Source organism: Cornus florida, unplaced genomic scaffold, assembly GCF_030987335.1.
Source record: "Cornus florida cultivar Cherokee Brave unplaced genomic scaffold, ASM3098733v1 CherokeeBrave_3.0.0_Hap2_Chr05, whole genome shotgun sequence".
In the NCBI taxonomy this organism is placed as follows: Eukaryota; Viridiplantae; Streptophyta; class Magnoliopsida; order Cornales; family Cornaceae; genus Cornus; species Cornus florida.
Genome location: NW_026775575.1, coordinates 73,794,836 through 73,822,031, shown reverse-complemented (window position 1 = coordinate 73,822,031; position 27,196 = coordinate 73,794,836). Strand labels below are relative to the sequence as shown.

The following is a 27,196-nucleotide window of genomic DNA, read 5'->3' as shown; positions in this document are numbered from 1 at the left end:
ATTTAATTGAATTGGTTTATTTGGTAAGTTGATTTAAATGATGTAGTTTTAATTCTTTGATGTACTATTTTAATTTAATTATTTGTTTTCATTTATTTATTTAAGATTAGGGTTTTATTGGGACGTCATATAGGTATCTGTTATATATGTATATGATTAAGATGTTATCGGCCGACTCTAGTTTGATTAAGGTTTCTGTCTTAGCTCTAGTTTAATTAGGGTTTTCTAAGTGCCTATATATATACGTGTATGAGTTTTTACTGAGGGTTGGGAGAACCTTATTCACGGCACAGTGGAAATAAAACATAACAAAGAGAAAGTTGAGAGAACAAAGGAAATCATAAGAGCTACCAAGGAGAAGAATAGAGAGGATCAAGGGAGGGTTGTGGTGGATTAAGTCAAACCCATAGGAGGCTTGAAGGAAGTTAGCAGTTGCCGGAAACTTAGAGACGACGCCGAGATTTCATTACTGAAATCACAGGCAAGTTCTTCTCTTCTTCCTTCCCTCTGGCTTGTGTTCTATGCACCTAGATAATCTCTAGGGTTTAATTAATTATTAAATCAGAACTTACATGCAATATATTGATGATCTTTACGTGTTAAATTTGATTTTGGTATAATGCGTGCAAGCTTGTTTCAAGTCTTGATCAGTTTTTTGTTTTAAGCATGTTATGTTGTATAAGCAATTTTAGTCTCTGTAATTGCCTTTAACATCTGTAAATAAATCATGGGGATGTTACTATGATGATATAAGATCTTTAGGTTTAGGGGTGAAGGGGAACAGAGGAGTTGGAATGGAATGGATGTTGCAAGTTAGTTTAAATTTCGTACTGTAAACATGCTAGTTTAATGGCTAAATCTAACCTCTGTAATTGGTCCCAATTATTGTAAACAACCTTGGGGATGCTTCTAGACTTAATTAAGACTCCTAAGATTAGTTTTAGAACCCAACAGAGTGGTAGGAATTGATCAGAGAGGGAGCAGACAGACTGAAACAGAGCAGAACGGGGACGAAGACTCTCAAAGAAGGTGAGAACCGGCCCCATGGATGTGGGAGCCGGCTCCCACACAAGTAGAGCCGACTCCAAGGACTGCTAGAGCCGGCTCTAGGCTGAAAGAGCCTGCTCCCAAAATTTGGAGCAGGCTCCATCTTCAATTTTGCATTCTGAAGCTTTTTTTTTTAGTTTTCTACGTACTGTGTGTTACTGTTTGGAGCATGGGTGTATCTGATTGTTCTGGGACTGTACGGAATGATTAAAAGGGTGGTTTTGGGTATCATTAAGACTCTGAAATAATTAAAAGTCAGTTCTAAACACTTGGTACAAACAGTAGAAAATTAGTGGTACTAGTGTACAACTTAGTACGCTGTTACCCGATAAAAAAGAACTAAGTTGCTTAAATTAATTTAGCAATTTATTGGACTGTAATATGATTATAGAATTCATTTTAAATGCATGATAGAGTCATTGATATATTAGATTTGATCTATGCCTGCTCTGGATGCTAGTTGTGGATTATTTAATCGTTTCAAGCAAGTATGTGGTTTAATTCTTCGATTTAAATTGCTGAAACTTTAAACACTTTTGTGCAATGATTTGGATATTGGTTTTAGACTGTAAATTACTAGCTTATTATTTATGTTTTGTAATTTACATGGATATGGAGGATTGTATGTACCGGTATAGGATGGTGACAAACTGGGGACGGTTTAGCTCAAAACGCATAAACCTAACATAATGGATTAATGGAATGGATTGAAAGATATTGAATCCTAATTGTGACTAAGTCAGATCAACTGCAACTAAGTTGGATGACTTCCTGGATTAATGGATGGTAGTTAAGTCATATCAACTAAATAAGTTGAGTGACTAACTAGTTGGTTTATTGTATGTCAGTTTAATAAATAGTTGAACTACATACTCTGGATTTGGACGGACTTTATATATATATTTATGGTACCACGAGTTAAGCTTGAGTCTCAGACTCGTTGGTTAAGGTGCGTATATGCAGTGGATGCGTAGCTGGTTATAATAAGTTGAGGTGTACCCTGTTAGGTCTAGGAACTCATGCCCACCTTTGGGTGCGTATTCGCATGTTGCCTTCTATTCAGGTTGAGACCCCTATTATAGACTAGTGAATGTCCCTTAGTGTTGATATATTTATATGTATGGACTAAATAGCTATTGTTGAGATATCTAGGGTGTATCTGCGTATCGGGTCACTGTTTGGATTGTCATTGGGAAAGAATTTGCATGTGAGCCTGACCCACTCTTATTTTTATAGGTGTTCGTTAGTTCCAGTCTTAGAGCTGGATCATACTGAGCAGATACAGTCATTCACTCCACCGATGCTGTAGGACTTTGTTTCATGTTTTAGGTTTTGGTTTTATTTCCAGTCATTTGAGTTTAGTGGGATATTCACTAGATGGATTCCCGAGTTGTATAAATTGGAGAACGATTTGTATTCATGGTGGATCAGTTGTATCAGAATAGTTTTATTTATCAATGGAACTATTTATTCTGAGGTTTTAATTATTGGATTATCATTTTAGTTTTCTTTTCAGCAAAATTTTATTCATTCGTGTTTTCTATATTGTATTCTGTGTTCGATTATTGCTAATTGATTTGATATCCTCGGGTAATCAAGCGTGGGCCTGGCCAACCCGCATCCGGAGATCCGGGGGTATCACATACGTATACAAAGTAAATGAAGCCCACAATACTTCACAAAACATGTTTGCTTATACCATGCTCATTACTTGTCAAATTATCATTTAAATTAGAACTGCACACACTGTGTTTACCACCTCTCGTCACCATACTCCTCATACACAATCAACATGTTTTTCTTTTCTTTCACATTTCATTTACACGGTTAGATCATCTAACTAGTCCTCGGACATCGCTATGTAAAATAAACTTTAGCATATAAGCATATAAACGTGCAAACATATCACAAGGAAGCATGTCTTTCAAAACCGTACGCACATAAACATATAAACAAGTGGACAGTTAAGCATGTTTTTCAAACAACAAAACACTTTAGCAAATAGTCACATAAATAATGCAAATGACTTCCCACACAACCCTAGGTAAGCCTCTACCCGTCGTCTTAATGGTTTTCGAACCATTACTCTGATACCAATTTTGTAACGACCCGAACCCGTGGGTCCGAATCATTAACCGAGTCCTTAACTGAACCCGAGGTCAACTAAGGACAACACCATCCAAACTTACATCAAAATCTAGCACACGAGTCAGTCCAGGGTCCAAATTACTCCAAAGGCATCATTTTACAAAGGTGGTCAAATATGCAAGTCAAAAGGGAAGAATCAGCTGGTTGAAAACCTTTGGTCGGTCGGCTGACGAGGCTGGATCAGTCGGCTGAAACGATGGAAAAAAATGGTATGCTTTCGGGACTTTCCAAAATAACCTGTCGGTCGGCTGGTGGAGGTGGTTCGGTCGGCTAATGGTGAGGAACAAGGCTCCTCACAATTCAACTCTCTGGAATGATTCCTGACCATGCCCATCTCAAGCCAAACCTATATTGGACCTATTTTGCCATCAAATTCTGAGTTCAGGGCAACAGAACATGAAATTAAACAATTGATAGGCATCAATAACCGAACAAAATGAAACTTCATTTCCCATTGATCCTAAAATAATTACATAGCCTCAATTGCATCAAAATGTCATTAAGGGTTATAGTTACAATACATGACCATAGTTTTCAAAACGAATACACTCTACAAGGGTTTGAGACTTTACAAAAGGATGGCAAATACACAAAAGTAACAAAATAGATTTCTAGTCCTCCTCATGCTTGTGAAGGGTCGGCGTCCACTACTTTCTTTCCTAGCCCTGAAAAATGTTAAATAAGGGGTAAACAAAATTTGCTCAGTAGGTGGTGCCTAAGACACACCTCTTGTGACCCCATGAATCCAAACAATGAATAGAATAAAACAACGGGATCATAATATACTGGAAAAAATACAATATAAGCTCAAGTCATATTGAAACGAATTTCATGCCATAAAATGCAATGCCATGTATGTCATTTCCCACTTTCAAAGAAACTCTCTTCTATTCTCCACTTTTCAAACCGTTAATGTAACACATCCCTTGGTACCCCTTTGGCGACACGAGAGAAGGATTGGTCACTATCCCTAACCCTTCGTAACCCCGCGGTGTCATTTGGGGCCCAGATGGCTCAACCACGCTAGGATTTTCCCTAGTTCCCTCTAGGTCACATTAATGCCACAGACCCTCAATACCCCCTTAGCGTCTGGGTTTTCACAAAACCACTTTAATCAAAAAAATTCCCCAAAAATCCCTTTTTCATTCACTTCAAATCACTTTGCCCTTTTTCATGCCCAATGCTATGGATGCATGTCACATAGCTTTCCAATAATATGAAGTTAAATGAATTTACACTACACAATTTAACATGCTTCCTCATAACAATTTCTAGCAATATAATAAACACCATAGGCATGGAAATTAACACTTAGGCATACTCTAAATATAATTCAATTAATACATATAACCATGGATTTCATATACAACAATTACATCAATTTCAAAGCAATCAATTCAAATTAAGCATACTTGACATCAAATTTTGAAGGAAAATTCACAAAGGAGCAAGAATTTGGGAATTAGGAACCCCTACCTCAAGAATTGCAAAAACTCCCAAATTTGAGCCCTACATCTCGAAATTTTCAAGTGTACCAAATAAGGAATTGCTCTGATCAAATCGTAGATCTCGCCGTGATCTTTAATTTGCCGGAAACGGTATTAAGAAATTCCAAATGGTGAGAAAGATATCAAAACTCGAAATTTGGTTTGAGAAGAAAAGGAAAATGAATCAATAAAGGGGAGAGAAAGAAAGCTTACGGGAGGAAGGAAAAAATGAGGCCAAGAATATGGCCTCATGACCACTTAAAGTGGTGGTGGTAGGTCCCCTCTAAAATAATTCCTTTTCTTTTTATTTTTTTATATCTTATTACACCACACAAGTATATACACACATACTAATCCACAACCACATAAAACACATTAAATAAAAATGCATGTGATGCAAATGGACCCAACCAACACCCCTGTATATGACAATTCCGGTAACGGGTCCCACACAAGACTGTTCGGCCCGAAAAATAAAAAAATGCCAAAATGATCACCCTTACATTTCAAAGAGTCCTGAACTCAATGAAATGCCCTAACCAACTCTCGGGCACACCCGGCACTCCCCATGGTGTCCGGCACATAAAACGAGAAAAGACAAAAATGTCCTCGCAAAAACAGAAAATTCCAAAAAATAGAAAATGATAAAAATCGGAAACATAACAGGTCGACTCACTCCCACAGAGTGGTTTTGATGGCATGAGTTTCCGAACAGGAATTGTGTTTTCGATGTCTGGTACAACCGGTGATGGCTAGGGATGTGCCGTGAATTATAAGTTTAAGGATGGTTAGGTAATGTGATGTGAATCATGTACTCGGGTGTTTCTATAGATGTCGAAATGATTAACTTTGGTTTTAAGGTTTCAGGCATGAGACGGTCCTATTGAGTGTTTTAAAGAAGTAAGAATTGAACCGAGTGATAACATGGAGTAGTTTACCTGGTATGGGTGTTATGAGGAGATTAGAGATCTTTTATGCTAGTTGATGATTGTGACATTGGTGCCATATTGTTTTCAGCATGTTAGGGGTTGTGTGATTGGGATTTTTAGATCTGGTATGTGACTGTATAGTTGTTGAGGTTATGTAGTGCGACGGATTGATTAGAGAGTGCATCTCGTGGTTATTTTGTGGATTGTATGGGGTTGTGTATGAGGTTTAGACCTGAGGACAGGAACGACGTCTGTGTCGAGATCGGATCGATGATGAGAATGGCCTGGCCAACCATTTCTCCTGAGTCAGTTCATCTTTAGCATAATGTCGGGTCAAAGGTCCATAATTATTTTGGTTAGTCAGGGACAGTGAGAGCATAGCATTGTACATTGTGTCAGTGTGACAGTGTGGATTTCGATGGTTTGTCTCGGGTGACGGGGTGTGTTAGGACCAAGTGTCTGATAAAAGGGTTTATGGTAGAATCATTTATTATTGAGGATCTTGTTTTGGGGATTTGTGTCCAGAATACAGGATAGTACGTTTTTATTGTTTTGATGTCTCATGGTTATGTAGTCGTTGGGAAATCTGTTGTTTTGTCTTCTTGAAGTTGTTTAGTATGATGATTGCCATATGATGCAGTGGTGTAACTATGCGGTGGATATCGAGTGCTTGGTCCGACAGGGGCGTGTAGATTTGAGTTTGAGCTTGATTGTGTGATGGATGGGGTTCCTTGTTTGGAATTTTGTGTCTTTTAAAGGATGTGCTGAGATAGGATATTGTCATGTTCAGGGGTCTTATGACCGTTCTTCTTTCGAGCTCCAAAGTCTTGTGTAATAGTGCAGAGTGAACCGATGTCCGTTTTAAGTCGGGTATAGCGTAGGGCATACCAAATGGTCTGGTGTTGTGGTGAGCATTGAGTTTTTGTGACGACCCTGGTTTTTTAAGCCAGTACATCTAGTGATGAACCGAAGATTGACCCGATAGCGCATCTAGATGCGGAAGTAAGAAACAAGACAACGGTCTCCCAAGGCACAACATGCCTCTAAGACACCTTAATGACCTTCCATGAGGTCTGAAAATCAATGAGAACTGACGCGGAAACAAAAGATCTGAAAAGTAACAATTTAGCCCCCAGGGGTAAATTAGTCATTTCTAAAAATATGGATTCGGGTGCCACTGAGCACACCGCTGGAAAGACAACAAAAAACCAATCAAGATGGACTCAAGAATCACATGATTCGAAGTCCGGACGAAGGAGAAACGGCATGACGAAGAAAAATGAGCCCTTAAGGCAAAAAGGGTAAACTGGTAATTATTTAGGAAGATGCGGGTACAACCGAGCACACCGTTGGAAAGACAGCGAAAAATTAATCAAGTTCAAAAAAAAGTTCACTCAATTTGGAGTCCGGACGAAGGAGAACGAGCGAAAATAAAAATCGACGTCACGAAGTCGAGACGAGCACCCCGACAAGCACCATGACATGCTAGGGGAAGAAAAGTTCCAGCCAGAACTGAGAGTCGAAACGAGGTTCGAAAAGAATTTTTCTAGAAAAACACAAAAAAGAAACCCCCCCCCCCCCAAAAATCAAGTTTTCTACCCAATAACGTAGATGAAAACACAAAAAAACTCACTGTGAAATACCCAAATTGCCCCTAGATCATAAGAGGTCAAAAGGATTAAAAAACTGCTACAGGATTTGTCCGCGACTGAGAGCAAAAATAGGCCATCAAACAAATTTTTCTGGAAAAACACGAAGAATAAACACCCCCCCCCCCCCTAAAAAAAAAAATCAAGTTTTTTACCTGACAACGCGGACGGAAACAAAGAAAATGCACTATAAAATACCCAAAATACCCCCAAGAAAATCAGGTCAAGAAGTTTAAAATCTTTCCGAGTTGCTGCCAAAGGAAAGGAAATAGGGCTTCGGAAGGTTTTTTTATTGTCTAAATTGAAAATGCAATCTTAAAATACACCCACAAGACCCCCGAAAGTTTAAGATCGGTCGACACACTTTTCAAAAAAAAGTCGATGAATAGTACCAAGTACTAAAATCTCAAGTTTTTTAAAAAAAAAAAAAAAACATATTTGTAAACCTTAGAATTAATGGCCCCTGGCCTCATGTCATACATACAAAATAAGCATTCAAAAAGTGCACTTAGGTACACATTACATATTTGGAATCAAGGATACAAGTTTTAACATATAAGGCTACAAAATGACATTTCATGCTAACATTTGCATGAAATGGAAACTTAAATGGTACAAGTCATCCAAGGAATGATGAGTATCACAAACCAAGCCTTCGTACCTAAAACAAATCCCTAGTACCTTCGGGGTGAATAATATAAAGCTACTCGTAAAAAATGAGCATGCATCGACCTAGCATTTTACAAAATTATCACCTTAAGTTGAAACATGTCAAGGGGCTCATGCCACCTAACATCTATGTCAAAATGAGACTCAGGGAGCATCATAAGCTACCTTAAATCATTTCTAGCATAAATCACATCATTCATGCAATTTAACCATATAGAAACATACTATACAACGCGACAAGATATAGGTTCTCAACAGTGTCAATTTGCAATCTAAGATACGAAAATAATTAAAGTGGGTCATGCCACCTAGCGTCTATGTTCCAAATGAGTCTAAGGAATCATCCTAAGCTACATTAGAACAATAAAACACAAGTCACGATATCTATGCAATTTAACCAACATTGGAACTTCCAATACCACGCATAAAGCATGATTTCTCAAGTTAACATCTTGAAACTCAAAATAGAAAATCAAATAAGGAACAACAAGTTACGATATTATCTAGTTATGAACTTGAAATGAAATGCAAAATCAAACCAGGTGGATGCTTAGACGTCACGCCGGATCAGACTGACGCCATAGTTACTTTAGAATTACTAGCCCACGGGTAACCTCCCTATGTGCGCACTAGACTTGTAGAGGGACAATCCCCTGTACTAAAACCATGTCCTAACCTTAGTCAAACAACGACATCCCTAAGTTTACAAAATCAACAAGTTGTACAACAACGTATATATCAACATGTATATATAAAATAATCAACTATCTACCACGCACAACCAAAATTGAAAACACATACAATACATGTTCTAAGTCCATAACTACTATGACATGAAAGATGTCAAATACAAAATGTGCAACTCATTACACAAGACAATGATATATTCAATAAGGAAAACATATTCTCATAAATATAAATATAACAACTATGTTATCCAATACTCAAAATGTAACCAAGTGAATATACAACAAGTCCAAGTTCATGATTTAAACATAGAAACAATTTCTAAAACATAATTAAATCCATGGTGCAATTAGATAGAATTTAATTAAATAAAAATAATTAAATTCTCTAAATTCCAAATTAATTCCAAATAACCTCAAATTTATATATGTTGAAGACATATCATAGTCATCACCTATATAACATCAAATAACTAATTAAGTGATTAAAACACTTAAAATAAAATTAATTAAGCTAATTAATTAATTTCCTTTAGATTTTTAAACAACTCCAAATGCTCTCAAATTAACATATGTTCAAGAACTCACTAAGGCCTACTTTAATATCACATTACAAGTTTATTTCATACTTGATACAACTATGTGAATTAAACTTTCACAAAAAATAAATATTAAATAAAAGTTACAATTCTTATTCAACTAATCCCAATTTAATATACATCAACCACCATACCAAAGCCTAAATTCCTAGCATGTCACAATTTAATTATAAGTTGAATATCATCATAAGAATTAAATTTTACACAAAGAAAATAATTAAATTAAATTCTAGATTATGAACAAAAGTATACATACAAGTTGTATAAGCATCATTAGCACGCAAGATAACAAAAATATGAAACTATAACACCCCCTACCTCAATTTGAAATGAAAATCTCAAATCCCCACCGAAAGAAAAGTGCTCCGAATCCGACGATACTCCTAGGTTATGTTGGGGACAACACAATGACCATTAAACTCCAAAGAAGACATACCAAAATCCAAACTTGACCTCAAACCCGAACTCAAAAAATGGCCAAAAACGGATTCTAATAAGGGGGAAAGATGCACATAGTCAATACAAGCATAAAACACGAAGGCACTACGACTTTTTAACAAAGTAAAAGAGGTTTAATTGAGAGAAGAAGGGTGGCAACCCTCTTGGGCTACCATGGAAGCTTCTGGTCATGCATCAAGGAGGGGAAGATTACTTTTTAATTTTATAACCCCCTATTTATAGGAAAACCCTAAAAGTGCCCCGAAAGGGCCTCACCGGGTCCGGAATTGTAAAATTTGAGCAGACGTGCTCAAACGGCAAAACTTTGTGAACAAAAAAGAACCGAAATGAGAAAATATGAACAACGGAAGAAACAGCGTCAAAAACTGAGTCCCGAGCAGAGAGATATGCGCCGAACAAGTTCGGCGACAACCGAGGCCAGAAATCCTAAAACTGGGAAAAAACGACCAGAAGACAATTCTAAGAGTACATGACTCAACAAAAAATGAAAATGAATCCCATATGAGGATCCATGCTTAAAACGAGGCATTTTTGCGATAACTTTCATGAATTGCACAATGGCCCCTCCAAAAAATGAAAACTGCACTAATGACCCAAAATGAAAATATCTTTCAAAAATATTTTCTTAAAAACCCTTGAAATAAAATATCTTCAAAAGATATTTACAAAAAATACCCCAAGAAAAGAAAAAGATTCTAAAAAAACTATGCATCCATGCCCCTATGGACACCGAGAGCAACCAGAGTACTTTACTGCAAAAGTAAAAATACGTATTTCATGTAAATCACTTAGAATAAAGATACGTGAAGTCAAAAATCAACTCCGAGCATGAAAAGTGAGGTTATGCCAAAAAGTGACAAATAGGGAAAAGACAAAATAGGGAAAAGGACGAAAAGTGAATAGTGTTGAAAAAAGAAAAATATGGAAATGACTCGATCCTTAAAGGAAATTGTCAATTCAAAGGAAAGAGTCTCAAAAACCATTTCCGAGCACTCGAGACGACACTTAGTGATGAAAAACCAAACACAGAATAGAAAAGACAACGAAAAAAATTTATCCGTAAAATTTGAGGAAAAATGAAAGGAAGAAAATGACCGGATCATTACAGTTTTTCTCACGACAGTGTATGATTGCCTATTGGCATTGGGTGTCAAAGGCAACAAGATTGTTGAGTTCTTAATCTCGGAATTTAGTGAGGTGTTCTCGGAAGGTGTATGGCTGTGAGTTTAAGGAGGGTAGATTTTGAAAACGAAATCTTTTAAGGAGGGTAGATTGTAATATTTCTGAATTTCGCCATTTTCCATTTTTCTGAAATTTTTCGTTCATGCAAGGGCATTGTTGTCTTTTCTCGTTTTACGTACTGGACACCGTGAAGTGTACCGATTGTGTCCGAGAGTTGGTTGGGACATTTCATTGAGTCCAGGACTCTTTGAAATGCCAAGGTTGTCATTTTTGTATTTTTCTACTTTTCGGACCGAACGGTCCCGTGTGGGACTCACTACCGGAATTTTTGCTTACAAGGATTTTTAGTTGGGTCCATTCGCACCTCATGCATCTTATTTATTATATTTATGTGGTTGTGAATTATTAAATGTGTATATATAATTGTGTGGTGTAAAAAGGAAAAGAAAATAAAAGAAAAATAAATTAGTTTTGGTGGTGGGACCCACCACCACTTAAAGTGGCAAAAGGCCACCATTGGCCTCACAAATTCTCTCTCTCCCGTAAGTCTCTCCCTCTCTCTCCTCCTATTTCTAGAGTTTTTCTTTTTCTTTTGGTTTCAATCTTTAAACTTAGATTTCTCCCTTAATTTTTGATATTTTTAGGAGCCGTTTACGACAAAACGGAAAGTGCGTCGAGATCTTCGATTTGATTGGAGCAAAGGTGGTTTTAGTGCACCCTAAGAATTTCGAATTCTAGGGTTTGGATTGGGCAAATTGGGGGTTTTTGCAATTCTTGAGGTAGGGGTCTCTAATACCCACATTCTTTGATTTTTTGTGAATTTTCTCCTTAAAAATTTGGCTATAGCATGTTTTAATTTCATGAAAATTGTTTATGCTTATATAAATCTTGTGTATTTAATATGATAATTGTATATCATGTGATAATTGACCATATGTGTATTGCCTAGTTGAATTGTATGAGATGACATGCTAAAGTTGAATTTTATGTTTATATACATGACCCTATGTGTTATTAAATGTATGTGACATGTTATTGATTATTGTGTTGTGAAAAAAAAAAAAAAAAAAAAAAAAAAAAAAAAAAAAAAAACATGTTTTAAGTGATTTTGTTCCATGCCTCGTGTATTTAAATTACCGTAATTAAAATGTGAAAGCATGGTACATGTATTACACAAATTTCTCTTAAGTATGATATATGGTTTAAATGTGAATATGTGAAGAATTATGGCATGGAAAGGCATGATGCATTCATGTATGACATGCATGACATTGGGCATGAAAAGGGGAAATTTTGATTTGAAATGGAAAGAAAGAAAAAAAAATGGTTTTGGAAAAAAAGTTTTTGATTAAAGGTTTGTGAAAAAACCCGGTCGCTTAGGAGTTGCCTACTCACTCCTTATATTTAACAATTTTCAGGTCACGAGAAGGAAGTAGCGGACGACGCCGCTCCACAGGTCTTGATGGGTTAGTGGATTGCTTTGACATAATTTGTAATTATGATCTTATTTAATTATTATTATTATTTAATTTTTTATAAATCGTGGAATGGTACGTATAATATGTATTGACATAGGAAAAGACGGTAGTATCCTTAATTAACCTCGGGTTCAAGTAAGAAATCGGTTAGCGATTCGGATCCACGGATTCAGGTTGTTACAAATCCCCGTCGTACACTTATTTCAATAATCAAAAGTGAGATCGGTCCATCATTTTTTAGCAATCCTCTCACAATAACATCTGTTAAGTACTTGAGACGTGGTGGGTAGCATTGAAGACCACTAGAATGGAGGATTGTCATGCCTCTCACTGTGGTTTAGAATTGGAAAATGTACTCACTTTGTCCCTATTCAAGTCCATAGTATTTTCTTACGTGAGAGAGAAGGTTGCAGAGTATTTATATTTCTTTTCGACAGATACAAACTTCACCACAGAATGCTTATGGTATGTTATCATACAAAGAGAAAATGTCACTTTACCACTCATTAAATTTTACACATACACTAATGGCTGGTTGAGGGACACATTACATTGATCATGAAGTTAGCATTTCATTGTTAATCGTCATTAAAATTTGGCTTTTAGCAATTGAAAATGATCTCTAATTTTATTGTCTATGCAAAACAAATGTTAGTGGTAAGTACACGTTGAGGAGCTGAACTTTAAAATGGTTACTTCATAAATATTTCAGTTCCAATTGTTATTCTGTAGACCAGAGTGCAAATTATGCTTAGATTTAGTTGAGATTAGGACATCTCAAAACCCTTTTGCCCTGAAATTATAACTTTTCCCCACTTTATCTGTGATTTTCCTGATTAATACAATTACAAGATTATATAAGATTAAAGAAAGAAATAAAAAATAAAAAAATAAATGCACCCCAAAGTCTAAATAAAATCTATAGAATTAGAAACAAAGATTTTGACGAAATAATGTATTTGCTTTTGAAATTGTCTGAGAAAGAGCATGATCTCTACTTTATAATATTTTGAAAGAGGGGGCCATTTTTTTTCATCCCCAATCTCCTCTATGGAAAAGAATAAAAAATAAATAAATACAAAATTGAGATTTATAATTTATATCCTAAATCCTATTTGGGTTTTTTTTTTTTTCTTAAATATATATATATATATATATATATATATATATATATATACTGTAGGGCCCTGAACACATTCATTGAGCAGAGCATATGTATCTGCAGACTGCATTACATGTTTATTAGGTTTGTTGTTAATAAACACAAAGACCTCCAACAGTATAAGATTGGAGATTAAATTTTAAATATTATGAAGGATTTAACCCCTAATATCACTGCACAACATAAGATTGGACAAGTTGGTTGCTCATGTGACATTTCTCCTCAACACATACAAGTGCTAATTGGTGATGATATAAGCTTGGGCCAGATTTCAGATAGGTATGCTGAAGGCTGAAAGACACGACCTATTATTTATTTAAGCCGGTACACCTCAAAATGTGCATGGGATGAAGGTTAGGAAAAGTAATGAGCATAGTGATTGAGATATGTGTAAGATGCCTGGTGATCGTTGAACATCAATGGTACATCTCGAGAGGATGAGTGAAACATATTATAGTTCACAAATATACCAGTTGTGACGTTTATTCTCTAGACTGGTGATCAAATGAGCTGGGATTTAGTTGATCTTAGGACATCCATATAACCTATGACCTTGACATCCAAGACCTCTCCCTTTCCTCTGACTTTTCTGAAAAGTTCAGTTACAAATATTAGATTGGCATGGTGGCCTTACTTGTGTAGGTTCTAGAGACGATCCACGAACCATGGAACAACCACTTATAGTATGTGCAGCATTACAAACTTAGTACTTTTACATTCAGATCTTACCATGGACATAGTTTATGCATACATACATATATTGCAACAAAGATTTAAATGAAATAACGTATTTGTATTTTACATTGTCTGAGAACAGCATGATCACTACTTTAAATTGAAATTTGTACATGGAGGTGATGACTAATGCTTTACAAAATTGTGTCTATATAAATAGAAATGTCTCATGATCTGCTCAATTGTGAGGTGATATCAATGAAGATGTCCTCTTTGCAGGGAATTGTGAGACCACCCATTGGATGGTCAAAACCAAATTCTTCCTCAGCTTGACTTAACAAGTCCTGAAATGAAGGTTGGTTCAAGAATGATATTGGAACCACAAATCGCTTCTTTTCACCCTCTCCAACATAAACTGTAAAGTAGCCTTTTGGGACATTTAGAACCATAGAACCTGCTTGGTTTGTTGTCGAAGAAGGCAGTCAAAGAATTTGCTTAGCATGAACAATACGAGGCACACGGAAACCCATTGTTGTATATATAAATCTCTCTCTCTCTCTCTCTGAAGTTTATAAAGAATTTGTAGAACAAATGAAAGTTTTGATAGTGAAGAATGTAGAGACTTGTGTTGGTTGTAGACTGACTCATGTGGATATATATAGTGAAAAATCCTCTGCAATGTGGAATGAGTGGTAAAGAGGGATTTGGATGGCAATTTGTGAAAGACATTAGAACATGAAGGATCACATGGTTTTGTCTTCCAACTCATCCCATCCAATTTTAGGTCCAAGCTTATATGATCATCACCAATTATCACTTGCAAGGAACATTGTCACAAGATCAGCAGCTAACTTTTTAAACATGTTCGGTGGTGCCATAACATACACAACTACTGTGACCTTTATGTTTATCTGATCTCAAACCTAACAAGTATGCATGGCCTGTATTGATTTATAGTTATAAGTAGTAGGCCACTTTTTTTTCAACTTCATCTCCATTGTGTGTTCCTGTTATAGAAATAGGCCATGACAAGGCACACACATATTACACTGTTTGTTTTGTGATAGTGATAGGCCATGAGAAGCCACCCACATATTCATTGTCTGTTCTGTTATGGCCCATGATATATTTCATCAAGACAAATTTTCATGTTCTCTCTGTTGGGAGGCATAACAATGTGATGCCACATGACATGTCTTTCATGGACCACTCAGTGCATTACTCTCTTGAGTCTTATGACATTTACTCTATATTTATGTGTGTGTGTTGCACCATTTGCTAACCACCCACATCTCAAAGCTTCTTTTGTTTAACAAAGTCCTAAGATCAAGTACTTACTTCTCCAAGAAAAAACTTTTTGATACAAAATTATGGGTATCCGCTTGCTCAGAATTGTTCATGCTAAGCAGCTCCTCCAGCAGGTTTTTTCAACTCCAGCGATCACCGGTGTACCCAAAGGCCATGTTGCTGTTTATGTTGGAGAAACTGAGAAGAAGAGATTTGTAGTCCCAATTTCATTTTTGAAGCATCCTTCGTTTCAAAACTTGCTAAGCCGGGCTGAAGAAGAGTTTGGATTTGATCATCCAATGGGCGGTCTTACCATCCCATGTAGAGAAGAAACCTTCATAGATCTCACTTGCAATTTGAATTGTTCTTAAGCAAGGAGAAGAAGGAATAGCTAGCCTTTAGAGACCGATATTCTAACACCATTGAGCAAAAGAAAGCAAATGCTTCAATTTTGAATTAGAAGAATTGGTTGTTTGTTGTATATGTGATGTAACATTTGATTTTTTTTTTAGAAGCAAACTGAAAGTTGAATCTCTTTGCATCAATTGAGTAGCTTAAATTATTCTTTCCTTTAGCTCTATTAATACAATTGATGCTAATCTCTCCCTTACTAGTAGTATAAACAATAAGATTATGCATGCTGTCAATGTTAGTTACCAAAAGCCACAATCTTTAATTAAGAGGGACAATGTCATGCTTGGAGTCAGGTTTTTGTGCTATTACTCCTATACATGATTTCACATGTGTAATGGCGGTATCACATCATAAGCAATTCTTCACTTCCACTCAGTTTAAACGTCTTGCTTGCTTCTGTCCGACCACGCACATCTCCAATTGTTTCTTTTTTCATGTCGTGTTTGTGGAACTGCGCATTTCTGAAATACTTTTTAAGTACTTCTCTTGCATTATATACCATTACAGGCATAAATATATGATCAAGTTTTTCAACCAGCACAATCATCCACATTTTCTACAATCAAACAATTCACCTGTCCTTCATTTTGCAAAGAGCCAATCCTTAAGAGAGAAGGGGTATCCGATTACCTGGTGTTCTCCAAGCTAAGCAAATTCTTCGCCAATCTCTTCTGACTACAGGTTCAGTAGCTTCAAAAGAAGTATAGGCTGGGAGAAGAGGATTCAAACCTAGGATCATAGGATGGGGCACTTAAAAATGTTGTTAGTGAAATATAAAGTTTGATAAATTAGTATGTAAACATTTTTTGTAAATATTTTTTTTCAATATATGTTTACCTCTATATGGAAAAGTTTCAATTTTTAACTTCGACTATAAGCTCTCCTGAGTCAAAATTTCTACAATTAAAATGCCTTGTTTTTTGTTTTATTTTATTTTTTTATTCTATCAAACAGATCTAAAAGAATTTTCAAATGAAAAGGCTTTTAATCTCTCCAACAGTAATGCCATAAAATCATTTCCTGCACTCAAATGGTAGTATTCTATACTTCATTCCATTCCCATCTTACGAATAAATTTACAATTGAATTTTACATATCATATAGACTCTATTTGATACATAAAATTTGGATGAAATCAAATAAAATGTGAAAATGTTTTTTTTTTTTTTTTAAATAATGTGATATTTAATAGTGCTTGGCGTGACACTAGATGAAGAACTGGGTATGGCTCTGATACCAACTGTAACGGGCGGGTGCTTTGCGATCCGACCCAAAAGTTTAAATTGTTATGTGAGGCTAACACCCAACCTATATATATCCATTCACTTTTCTATCCAGATCCAATGTGGGACAAGTCCCCACTTGTAACACCACCCCACCATACTTGCAAAGATAATCCTTTTGATTCTCGTGAATAGGGCTATAACTTGCGTGGGTTGAAGGTACAACTCAAACCCAACATAACATATACAATATTCATGATTCGTCGTATCGCCCGATACGCGGCATATCGTTTGATTCGTAACTCTTTTCCAAAGGTCCGATACCGTTAAATACCCTCATGAGCCAGCCGGTTCAACCAGTTTAGACCGATATTTACCCAAGTCCGTTACATCACGACCGCGAACCATGACAATATTTAACTTTAATTTGACTTTCAACTCTAGCTAAGTACTATTCAATCTAAGCACAATCAATCTTTGAATTTTTAAACTCGAATTTGTAACTTTGGTTGGAAATTCAGGCTGGAAAATCGAGTTAATTCGAATTATTCATATGTCCAATCTACATTTGAAAATTTAAGGTGTTCTTTAGTTAGTTTAAGATTAAATTACTCATAAGCAAAAAAGTAGAAATAAAAAAAAATAAAAATAAAAAAAAAAAAAAAAACTTGATGCAAATTTCTAAAAAGTCGCAAACAAATTTTTAGAAAATTTATTCTCCAAAGTGTTAACAAATTTTGTAAAGAAAAATGTAATCGTAATTTGAATATTATATATAATATATTTAAATTTTAAAAATATATAGTAAATAATATCAGAATTTTGGGTCGAGTTAGGTTTGATTATCTGGCACCTTAACCCAATCCCAACCTTTGTTAAATTCGATTTGAGATTTTTCAACTTAAACACAACCCTTTTTGCAAAAGTAGTTGTCTAAAATCGTGAAAAATAGAATTGGGCTTAAGTTAATCGTCCAAGTTGCACCCCACCGTGACATGGATTGATTTTCAAAATATGTTTTGTTTAACTTTTTTAAAATGAATTATTTTTAGATAACTATAAAAAAATAATTATCAAACAATTTTTTTATTTTTAACTGAATTTTAAAAAATTATAGACAAAAGTCACAAAATACCAAAACGAACCAAACTGAAATAATTTTTATTTTATTTTATTTTATTCTATTTATGCATTTAATTTGTTTTTTCAAAGTCCGTGCAGATTCTGAATTGCTAAGGAATCGTATATTGGTCGGCTACGCCCACAAACAATGCTTGCTTCGCCCAAAACCCATTTAAAGAGTGATTAGGCCCTTCTCTAAAAGCCTAAACCCCCAAAATTCAAACCTCAATAGATCGACAAGACCTCTGCAATCTCTCAAACTCTCTCTCTGTACACACACACACACACAATGGTTTACATCACATCATGGGACGATTTCGTGGAGAGATCCATCCAACTGTTTCGTGCCGACCCCGATTCCGTACTTTCTTCTACCTTATACTTCTTCAATTTTCGTTAATATAGTATCTTATTCTCTTTATTTTACTAATTTTTTATTTTTATTTTCTTTTCAATTCAACTGGGTCATAGACACGTTATGTAATGAAATACAGACATTGCGATGGTAAATTGGTTCTCAAAGTCACCGATAATCGTGAGGTATGAATTACTTAAGTTCTTATTCACTGTCTACTACATTCTCATACTGATTTTTTTTTTTTTTTTTTTTGCCTTTCATAAAATTTATTAGGTTGAGTTCTGTAGGTGCTAATCATGTGCCACAATGATATGTTTGATCTCATAATAGGCAATAGTTGTTATATATATATATATATATATATATATATTGGTTATTATTTGTTCTTAAGGTGATTTTGAATGCTTTTATATATGTATAACAATCAGTTATATTTGGATAATATATGTTCCATGGTATTATATATGTTGTTATCAATGTTGTTGTGTGGTGCCCTTCCTGGATATGATTTTATGTTTCGTGAATTGTCTCAATTGGTCTTTGTTTTGGGTCTGTATAATTAGAGGGCCTTAAATTAGTCTAGGGAGCTGAATAATATAGTGGATAGGAAATTTATTTACGGACTATTTTTAAAAAATAAATAAAAAATTTATTTTTTGCGGATTGATAAGTGAAAAAACAACCCAAGTACAATCAGTATGTGGAAAGGAAGAAATCATGTAAGAACGCCTACTCTCGAAAGCAAAAGTGCATAATTCATGTGCCAAAGGAAAAAAAAAATTATTTTGAACATCCTCAACAATCACAGATAGCGCCAATGGAGCACTTGAAAGCTTCTTCACAGCTTAGGTAATCTTGTGTGAATTTGTTCCAAAAATTACTGAAAAATAACCCCATAAAAGTGCATAGAGGAGAGCTTGTCGACGAGTTAAAGCTTCTGCATGCAACAGATCAGTAATATCTTCTCAAAACCATGTAGTATAGTCACAAACAACCCACCCACCTCCAGCACAAGACACAGAAGAATGATAAGGGCCATCAACATTTATTTTAACAAACCATTGAGGTGGAGAAGACATTTAACTCCATTTGGAGAGGACTGATTACCCAATTGACTACAACTGTGAGTTTACAACCTCCTGCATCATTTTAAGCGTTCCACTATTGCTACACAATGAAAGCTGCCATAGTTAACTTCTCTTTAAAATCTGAAAACCTTCCACAAATTAACAAGATTCATTCACTAGAATCATGCGGCCAAGGGAATACTCTCAAGCTCGACACTTGTCAAACTGGGATTTTGTGGTGGAAAAACAATTGCCTTACCAGTTACCACTATATGAGTCACATACCAAATTGCAGTTAGAGAATCTTTAAATGGATCATCATCTGGTTGGAGATCTTCTTATTATTTTTCTAGTTAGATGACCTTATTAAATATCACTGGCGAAATGAGAAATAACAAGAGAGGGAAGCTTTCATTAACAAATTTGAAGTAGCTTCATTAGTTGTTTTTCTCACCAAGGGTCAGCATTAAGCTCACACCTTTTTGCCTTGGTTATGGATGAGTAGACAAGACACATCCAAGATGAGATTCCATGGTGTATAATATTTGCCAATGATATTATTTAGTCAATGAGACTAGAGTTAATGCCACTTGGAGATTTGGAGAGAAGCTTTAGAACCAAAAAGGAATCAAGATAAGTAGAAATAAAACTGAATATATGGAGTATAACTTTGGTAAATCTAGAAATACAAATGAGGATGTAGTGAGGATTGAGAATCAAGAGGTACAAAAAAGTGACCATATTCGCTTATTTAGGCTCAATTACTCATAATGAAGGAGAAATTGGAGAGAGGACGCTAATCATAGAATCAAGGCAGGATGAGTTAAATTGAAGAGTGAATCTACTATATTGTGTGATAGGCGTATGATCGTATCTCCTTACGATTGAAAGGAAAGTTCTATCAAACAACTATTAGACCAACCATACTTTATGGCACAAAATGTTGGGTAGTTAAGAACATATGCACAAAGTGAGTGGGGCAAAAATGAGAATGTTGAGATGGATGTGTGGTAAATGATCACATTCGAAATATGGTTAAGGTAACACAATTTGGAAATAAAATGATAGAAAATCGGTTAAGATGGTTTGGAAATATGCAAAGAAGACCTTTAAGTGTCCAGCTGTGTGCCAGTTAGGAAATGTGATAGAGTCCACATTCAGGGTAATACTAGGGGAGAGGAAGACCAAAGTTAACTTGGGTAGAGTTAGTGAGAAAATATATGATAGCATGTGGATTGACTTAGGTTATGTCCTTAAATAGAGCGGAATGGAAATATAGGATTCATGTAACCGACCCCAAGTAGTTGGGAAAAAGGCTTGATTGTTGTTGTCGTTGTTGTTGTTGATTAGTTGTTTTTCTAGCCATGGGAATCCCGAAAAATGTGAATAAAATCTATACTTTGTGAAGATTGTTTTAATAGTTGTTAGGTTCATTAGGAGATTCAACATGTCAAGTTTACTTGCCAACTTGAATGAATGTTTTATGGTGGCATGTTTCAACATATGAATTTTGTTGAAGATATAAAATTTTGGTTTTCTAACCACATACAATTCTATTTATCCCGGTTTGGGACTTGTTCACCAGAACTAGAAAAGCTTTCTGACCAGTTTGGTCCAATGTCTGTAAAGTTTTTAGACTCTTGATCAAACAACAATACAGTTGGTTTGTTAAAAGTATGAAATATCTTGTTTTCTGCACCATTTGGACTACCTTATGACCAAGGTTGTTAGGATTGGGATTTTATGTAGGATCGATGAGTGGCCCATTGGATCGAGAACGTAGGATTGGATCAAGGATCATAAGACTCTATAAAACTATTAGAAATGTAACTCAAACTCGCTTGCTGCTTTCTAAATCAAATATCTTTGATATAAGTAGAGAATAAGGTTAAACAACCAACATGAGACATTCTATCAATTTTTTTTTTTTTCCTAGTTGGTACTCACCATTAGATGTGATCAGGATTGATTTTGCAATTTGGGATTGCAGGATCATAAGATTTTGCTGTCTGGATCGGGATTTTAACAACCATGCTTATGGCTATTCTAACTTTGCCAGACAAGTTTAAACCAATATTGGTACTAAGCCTTAAGCTTAGGTGAATGGGGTTTGGCATTCCCAAAAGGCTCCAAATTTTGTTTCAGACTTTGTTTGGGAATTCTGGTCTGAAGAAGGATCAATGACGTCCAGGCCTGCCTCTTGGGCTATATCTTGTCAACAGGGATGGACCTTGAAATTTTTAGTTGCAGGGGCCTAATTAATATTTTCCTTTACAATTCTTTGGAATGTAGATCTAAGAAGATATTTCATAAATTAAACATAAAATGAGAAAAATAACAGTGGAGGGGTTATATTTAAGAATTTTGAGACCTAACAGGATTTAAATTGAGATTCCTTGTTAATTATGGAGGGGCCACATTTTAAATATTTCATGTATTTTTAAAATCCGTATTTGTTGGGAACCTATGTTTTAGGATTTTCCATTTTCTCTGTTTTTTTCAGGCCCGGGGGATAGTTCCACCCCTGCTTGTCAATGTGGGGTTTGGCAAAATTACTAGGCTTTCAGGAGATAGTTTTGCAATAATATCATTAGGATGATTTTATAGATTTGTCTTCAGTTAGTTTTGGATTAGATGTGGAAATTGGTCAAGTTTTAAGAGGGTTCATTTAGTTGTTCAGTTTTGTAAGGTAATAATGTTAGATTGATGACGAGGTGACTAGGAATCCCAAGGAAAAAGAACTTTGATGTGAAAGGGACTCCTATATTGCCCTTTCTAGTTAAAACAGTTACAATCAAATTTGTTAGATGGCCAGTAGATTAAATGGGGATGACATCTGTATTTATTAAGATGGCTGATAAGAAGAAATGGTTCCATTGTCTACTTGCACTGTTTCTGACTCTCTTGTTTCATTTTCTGAGAATGAACCCAAAGCTTATATCTGCATTAATTTTTTTTATGGTCCATTTTTTTTCTCTCTAAGAATGAAAAATACCTTTAGCAGTAGGGAAATTTATTTCATGGATAAGAAGGAAATATTGAGGAGAGCGAGAGCGAGAGCCAATTGTTTTATTTGGATTCAGAGAAAAATATATATAGTTTTGGATGAAACTAGTGAATGTTTTACAATTTTATTTTATAAGGTACTCCGTACATGGTATAAGGTGCAAAAAAATTTTAGAGAATTTGAGGTAGATGCTCTGTACATGGTAGAAGGTGCAATAAAAGAGTAGAGAAGTTGGTACTGTCAAGTAGTCAGCAGACACTGTAATGAAAGGACATGTCAGTCATCAATTATGAGTTCTTAAAAAGGGACAAAAAAACAAGACAGCAAGGGCAACTTGACCATCACGCTTTAGCATTTAATTCTTTGCACACTGGTTCCAATTCTCTCTCTCTCCCCCCCCCCCCCCCCCCCTCATGAGAGAAAAAAGAGTGAGGTAGGGTTGATGGTGGGACGTAGACAAAGCCCAAATAGTTGGACAAGGACATATGGTAGGACAAACTTCACTTCATGAGTTTGATTCTTTGCTAGAATATGTGCTTCTTTTTAGAATCCGAACTTTTACTTTTAATGTAGTTATGATGCAATGATACTATTTTAGTAGTTGTTATAAATTAACTATTATAACAAAGCTTACTAGTTCAGGTTTTATTCCCCTCCTTGTAATGATGTTTTTGTGAACTTGCATAAGTGATCTATGTGGTTTAGAACTTGGAAATAAACAATTTTTGATGGAGGCACAAGATGTTTTAATGAGTCATATGGAAGTTAGTCATTGACGGAAGTTAGATGGTGTTGGTTGATTTTGTGGAACCTGTAGGATGGATATATTTTATTTAACATGTTCAGTATGTTAGTTTTATGTCCCAATTCAATTTTATTGAGATTATACCAGTGGACACCTCGTACCAATGTCAGACACCAACACTCAATTTGTGTCTATGTAGAAATCACAGTTGTAATGCTTTTTTGGTAACATGAACCTTCTACTTGTCTTAAGAACTCCGTTTTTATGCATGGGATGCATGTTTTTTGCGTTAAGCTCGAACAGACCTGCTTGAAATTTATTAGTTTCTCTATGACATATCTTTCTCTTGGAATATTTTCGCACGTATGTGATATAGCTTTCAGCCTTTTGAGGCAAGAAGACTATTGACATATTACCTTATGATAACTGGTTTTTACTTATCAAGATTCTAAGTTTCTTAAGTCTTAGAAGTATTTCAGTTCTACACATGACAGATTTTTTTTTTTTTTTTTCTTGCTAGTGCCTCAAGTTTAAGACGGACCAGGCACAGGATGCTAAGAAGATGGAGAAGCTCAACAACATATTCTTTACTTTGATGGCTCGCGGTCCTGAAGGTATCATCTTTTCTCTTCCTCCAGGGGTTCTTTTGCTTAGTTTACCTTATGGCTCCTTGTGGACATGGAATCGTTCTGCTTTATTTTCCATCGTATATGAAGGCATCAATCCCTTTTATAGAATGGAATCTTATCATTACATGGATTCCATTCCGGATGATGCTGAAAAATGAAATAACATCTTTTGATATTCAAGAAGGGTAAATTGCACCCAAAAAAAAAACTGAATAACATTTTTGTAAAGGACCCCCGGAACTATTAATTTGGCAAAAAAACCTTCAAGTTTCCGAAAATATTGCAAATACCCCCCTATCGTTTGTTTGCAGTTTAAAAAAGGACAGAAAAAATAGTATTATTTTTGCTATGGCCATTATGCCCTCACCCCATCTATGATTACCCCACAATGGAAACCCGACCCATTTCCCAAATTTGGCTCTAAGTTTAAAGAATCAAATGTACCCTTGTTAATGAAATTAATAAGCCTATTTTATTCCTATTCTTATTCTAATTTTCAGTCTCTACCTGTGTTCTCTATTTTAATGTCACTACAATACTCTCTTACTCTCTCACACACATTACCCTTCACCACACTACAACAGGCCACTTAACCACAAACAAAAGGACCATGGCGTTGGGCTTCTTGCCTTCTCTCTCCCTCTCCCTTCCCTTTCTCTCTCTCTCGCACATGCACACGCACACCCGAAAGCCCCCAGTAGACCCACTACCATTGTCTCTTCCACCGTTAAATAACAACGCATCACCATTACCGCCATCAACCAAAACAACACTCTATTTATCTAATTTACCAAGGAGTTGACAATATGAAAACCCAAATTAACTCTCAACACCCAAATTTGTATGGCAGCATGTGAATCTTATTTAAATTGGTTTTGTACAAGATACTCTTTCCTCCATTTAATATGCATTGGAATTCTCAGCATTGTGGCTATCTAAACTGTATTCTAAGGATGGTTTTCATATGCATAGGAATTCTCAGCATTGTGGCTATGTAAACTGTATTCTAAGGATATATTTTTATGATTGGTTGGATAACCGTTGATGGGCTTTGAGCTGTACAAGTGATCTCTTGCTTAGAATGTGAAGCATTACATCTACTGCACTGGTAATATTGTTTAGCGTGACTAACAACCAGTGATGGAATCAACTCTTAAGATTGTATCACCTTCCTCATTCACCATTTACAAAGAGTAGATCTAAACCAACCTTCGAGTATTCTAAGAGCAAATAGTATAATAGCACCTAATTTGTCCTATATGTCCTCTCCTCACAAATGGATTGCCTTTCCTTTTATTTCATTTTCTGTTTTTATTGTTTCTCACCCTTGTGTTTCGTCTCTCTTTGTATCTATTCTACTGGCTAATGGGTAGGCAGTGTTGGTGTGAGTCATGAGAGTTTGTTGTGAGTAGCAAGATTGTTGTTGAATATTGAGCTCTTATTGACTTCATAGAGAAAATGAAAATGAGATAAGATATCAGTATTGAATGCCTAAGGAGCTCTTGCCCAAAAGCAAAGTTAGTGGTGAATTTTGCCAGAAGTGATTTGAAGGGGAAAAGAGATTTACAGGTCTGTGAAAACAGTCTTCTTGGGTCTTGGTCATTGAGTTAGAGAGTCACTGGTCTTCAATTAATTTTTTCTTAATTTACGAGGGTAAATGTAAATTAACATGCACGTTAACGACACAATGACACCTAAACCCTAAAATGTGACTAACATGGTATAGAGCCGAAGGATCACCTTCCATTCGAAGGTGCAGATTGTGCTACTGCATACCATTACTCTGATTAAATATTAATGTAACTGACTGTTTTTGGATTTTGCTTTTCTATGGAATGGGTTCTGAATTGCTTTCACAATTTTAAATCCCTTCCCTCTTTACCTTGCAGCTGATATATCAGAAGTCACTGGAAAAGAGCAGATGGAAACCCAGCCAGGCAAGAAAGGAAGGGGAAGGAAACAATAGCATTGTTGATTACTCAAGGAATAGTTTCCGACAAATATAACAGGAATTATCGAGATCGTTTTGAAAAAAAAAAAATTTCGTTTTCACCATTTGATTCACGTTTGCAACGGATTTTTTTGGGCAACTTAAATGGCTTCATCTAATCGTTAAGTTTTTTTTATTTTTATTTTTATAGTGAATGGTTTTTATTCTCCTCCTCTTTCATTTTCCTGGCTGAACTTGAAGGTTTAGTACAGACTCAATTGTTCCTTTGTGTGTGTGATAGATGGCTTCTTTCTGCTGCATTTTGAATTGAGAGAAGGGAGATGCACGGATTTTCGGAAAGTTCCGACTATTGACCATCATGAACTAATTTAACTTATTATAGTATTAGATCTTTAAGATGTACTTAAGGGGGGTGTTATGAAATAGCGTGTTGAGACACATGAAATCCAAATTATTGAATATATTCACAATCTCGAAGAACATATGTCAAGAGGTTAATGATTTGATTATATTGGTTTGTCGAAGAAAATCAAATCAATCCCATCAATATATTCGGTTTTAAAATAAATTAATTAGAAAATTCTTTGGTTAGAATAATAGCATGTTACTTGAATAATCTATTTATATAAAATTCTTCATTTTCAAGTAAGACTTAACCCTCTGAGAGTTGTTCTTCTTTGAAATTTCTGAACAAATAAATATATAAAAGTCTTTATTAAAGTAACTGTAGGTGGTTACTTTTTATGAATGGAAGGAGATATTATTTTGTTACTAGTTATATTTGCAAATAACAAATTGTGTCTAAACATGTTTATTTTAAAAGATCAATTTGTTAGTGTTTGAGTCTTGTGAGTGTGTTCATGTTTAATTGTTAAAAATAAAAGTAAATAATAATAATGATGATGATAATGGTATTCTAACCATTTAATTGATGTTTTCTTGATTGACAATGAGGGGTTTAAGGTCATTTTGTTTCTTACGTCCCAAGGGGGGGGGAGAGAGAGAGTGTATGTGTGAAGTCTTTGGATAAAGTCAACGTGGTGGGACCCGTCAGTCACCAAGATAAACACATTGTATTCCCCCGGGGCAAAGTAGTAATTAAGTGGTTGTGGTTGTGGCTGTGGTTGTGTTGCTTTAGTCAAATACAACCACGGTTTTTGTGTCCTCTTTAAAGCTACTAATTTTGACGTAGCAATCAATCAGTGATCCTTGTTTCGCAACGT

General features: G+C 35.4%; 2 protein-coding genes, 1 long non-coding RNA gene and 1 pseudogene across 3 annotated transcripts; 3 read left to right on the top strand and 1 right to left on the bottom strand.

Moving 5' to 3' along the window:
* Positions 1 to 11,212: 11,212 nt before the first annotated feature.
* On the top strand, positions 11,213 to 17,761 carry LOC132306854 (uncharacterized). Its single transcript, XR_009482120.1, has 3 exons — positions 11,213 to 11,634; positions 12,274 to 12,321; positions 16,379 to 17,761. It is a non-coding gene; the product is annotated as an uncharacterized LOC132306854 (long non-coding RNA).
* LOC132306850 (auxin-induced protein 15A-like) lies at positions 14,236 to 14,805 on the bottom strand (annotated as a pseudogene).
* On the top strand, positions 15,443 to 16,027 carry LOC132306853 (auxin-responsive protein SAUR22-like). Its single transcript, XM_059804419.1, has one exon. It carries the CDS (start codon positions 15,541 to 15,543, stop codon positions 15,826 to 15,828), a length of 288 nt encoding a protein of 95 aa, XP_059660402.1. The 5' UTR covers positions 15,443 to 15,540; the 3' UTR covers positions 15,829 to 16,027.
* A 554-nt stretch (positions 17,762 to 18,315) lies between the features above and the next one.
* Positions 18,316 to 26,236, top strand: LOC132306848 (signal recognition particle 9 kDa protein). The gene is made up of 4 exons (XM_059804415.1): positions 18,316 to 18,577; positions 18,688 to 18,756; positions 23,914 to 24,007; positions 25,912 to 26,236. Exons 1-4 carry the CDS (start codon positions 18,506 to 18,508, stop codon positions 25,986 to 25,988), a joined length of 312 nt encoding a protein of 103 aa, XP_059660398.1. The 5' UTR covers positions 18,316 to 18,505; the 3' UTR covers positions 25,989 to 26,236.
* The last annotated feature ends 960 nt before the right edge of the window (positions 26,237 to 27,196 follow it).

Bases quoted from the DNA above. Each gene is read 5' to 3' on its own strand.
- LOC132306848 (XM_059804415.1), top strand. From the start codon at position 18,506: ATGGTTTACATCACATCATGGGACGATTTCGTGGAGAGATCCATCCAA. The intron at 18,578-18,687 runs GTACTTTCTTCT...ACTGGGTCATAG, and splicing joins TTCGTGCCGACCCCGATTCC to ACACGTTATGTAATGAAATA. The intron at 24,008-25,911 runs GTATCATCTTTT...TTTACCTTGCAG, and splicing joins GATGGCTCGCGGTCCTGAAG to CTGATATATCAGAAGTCACT.
- LOC132306853 (XM_059804419.1), top strand. From the start codon at position 15,541: ATGGGTATCCGCTTGCTCAGAATTGTTCATGCTAAGCAGCTCCTCCAG.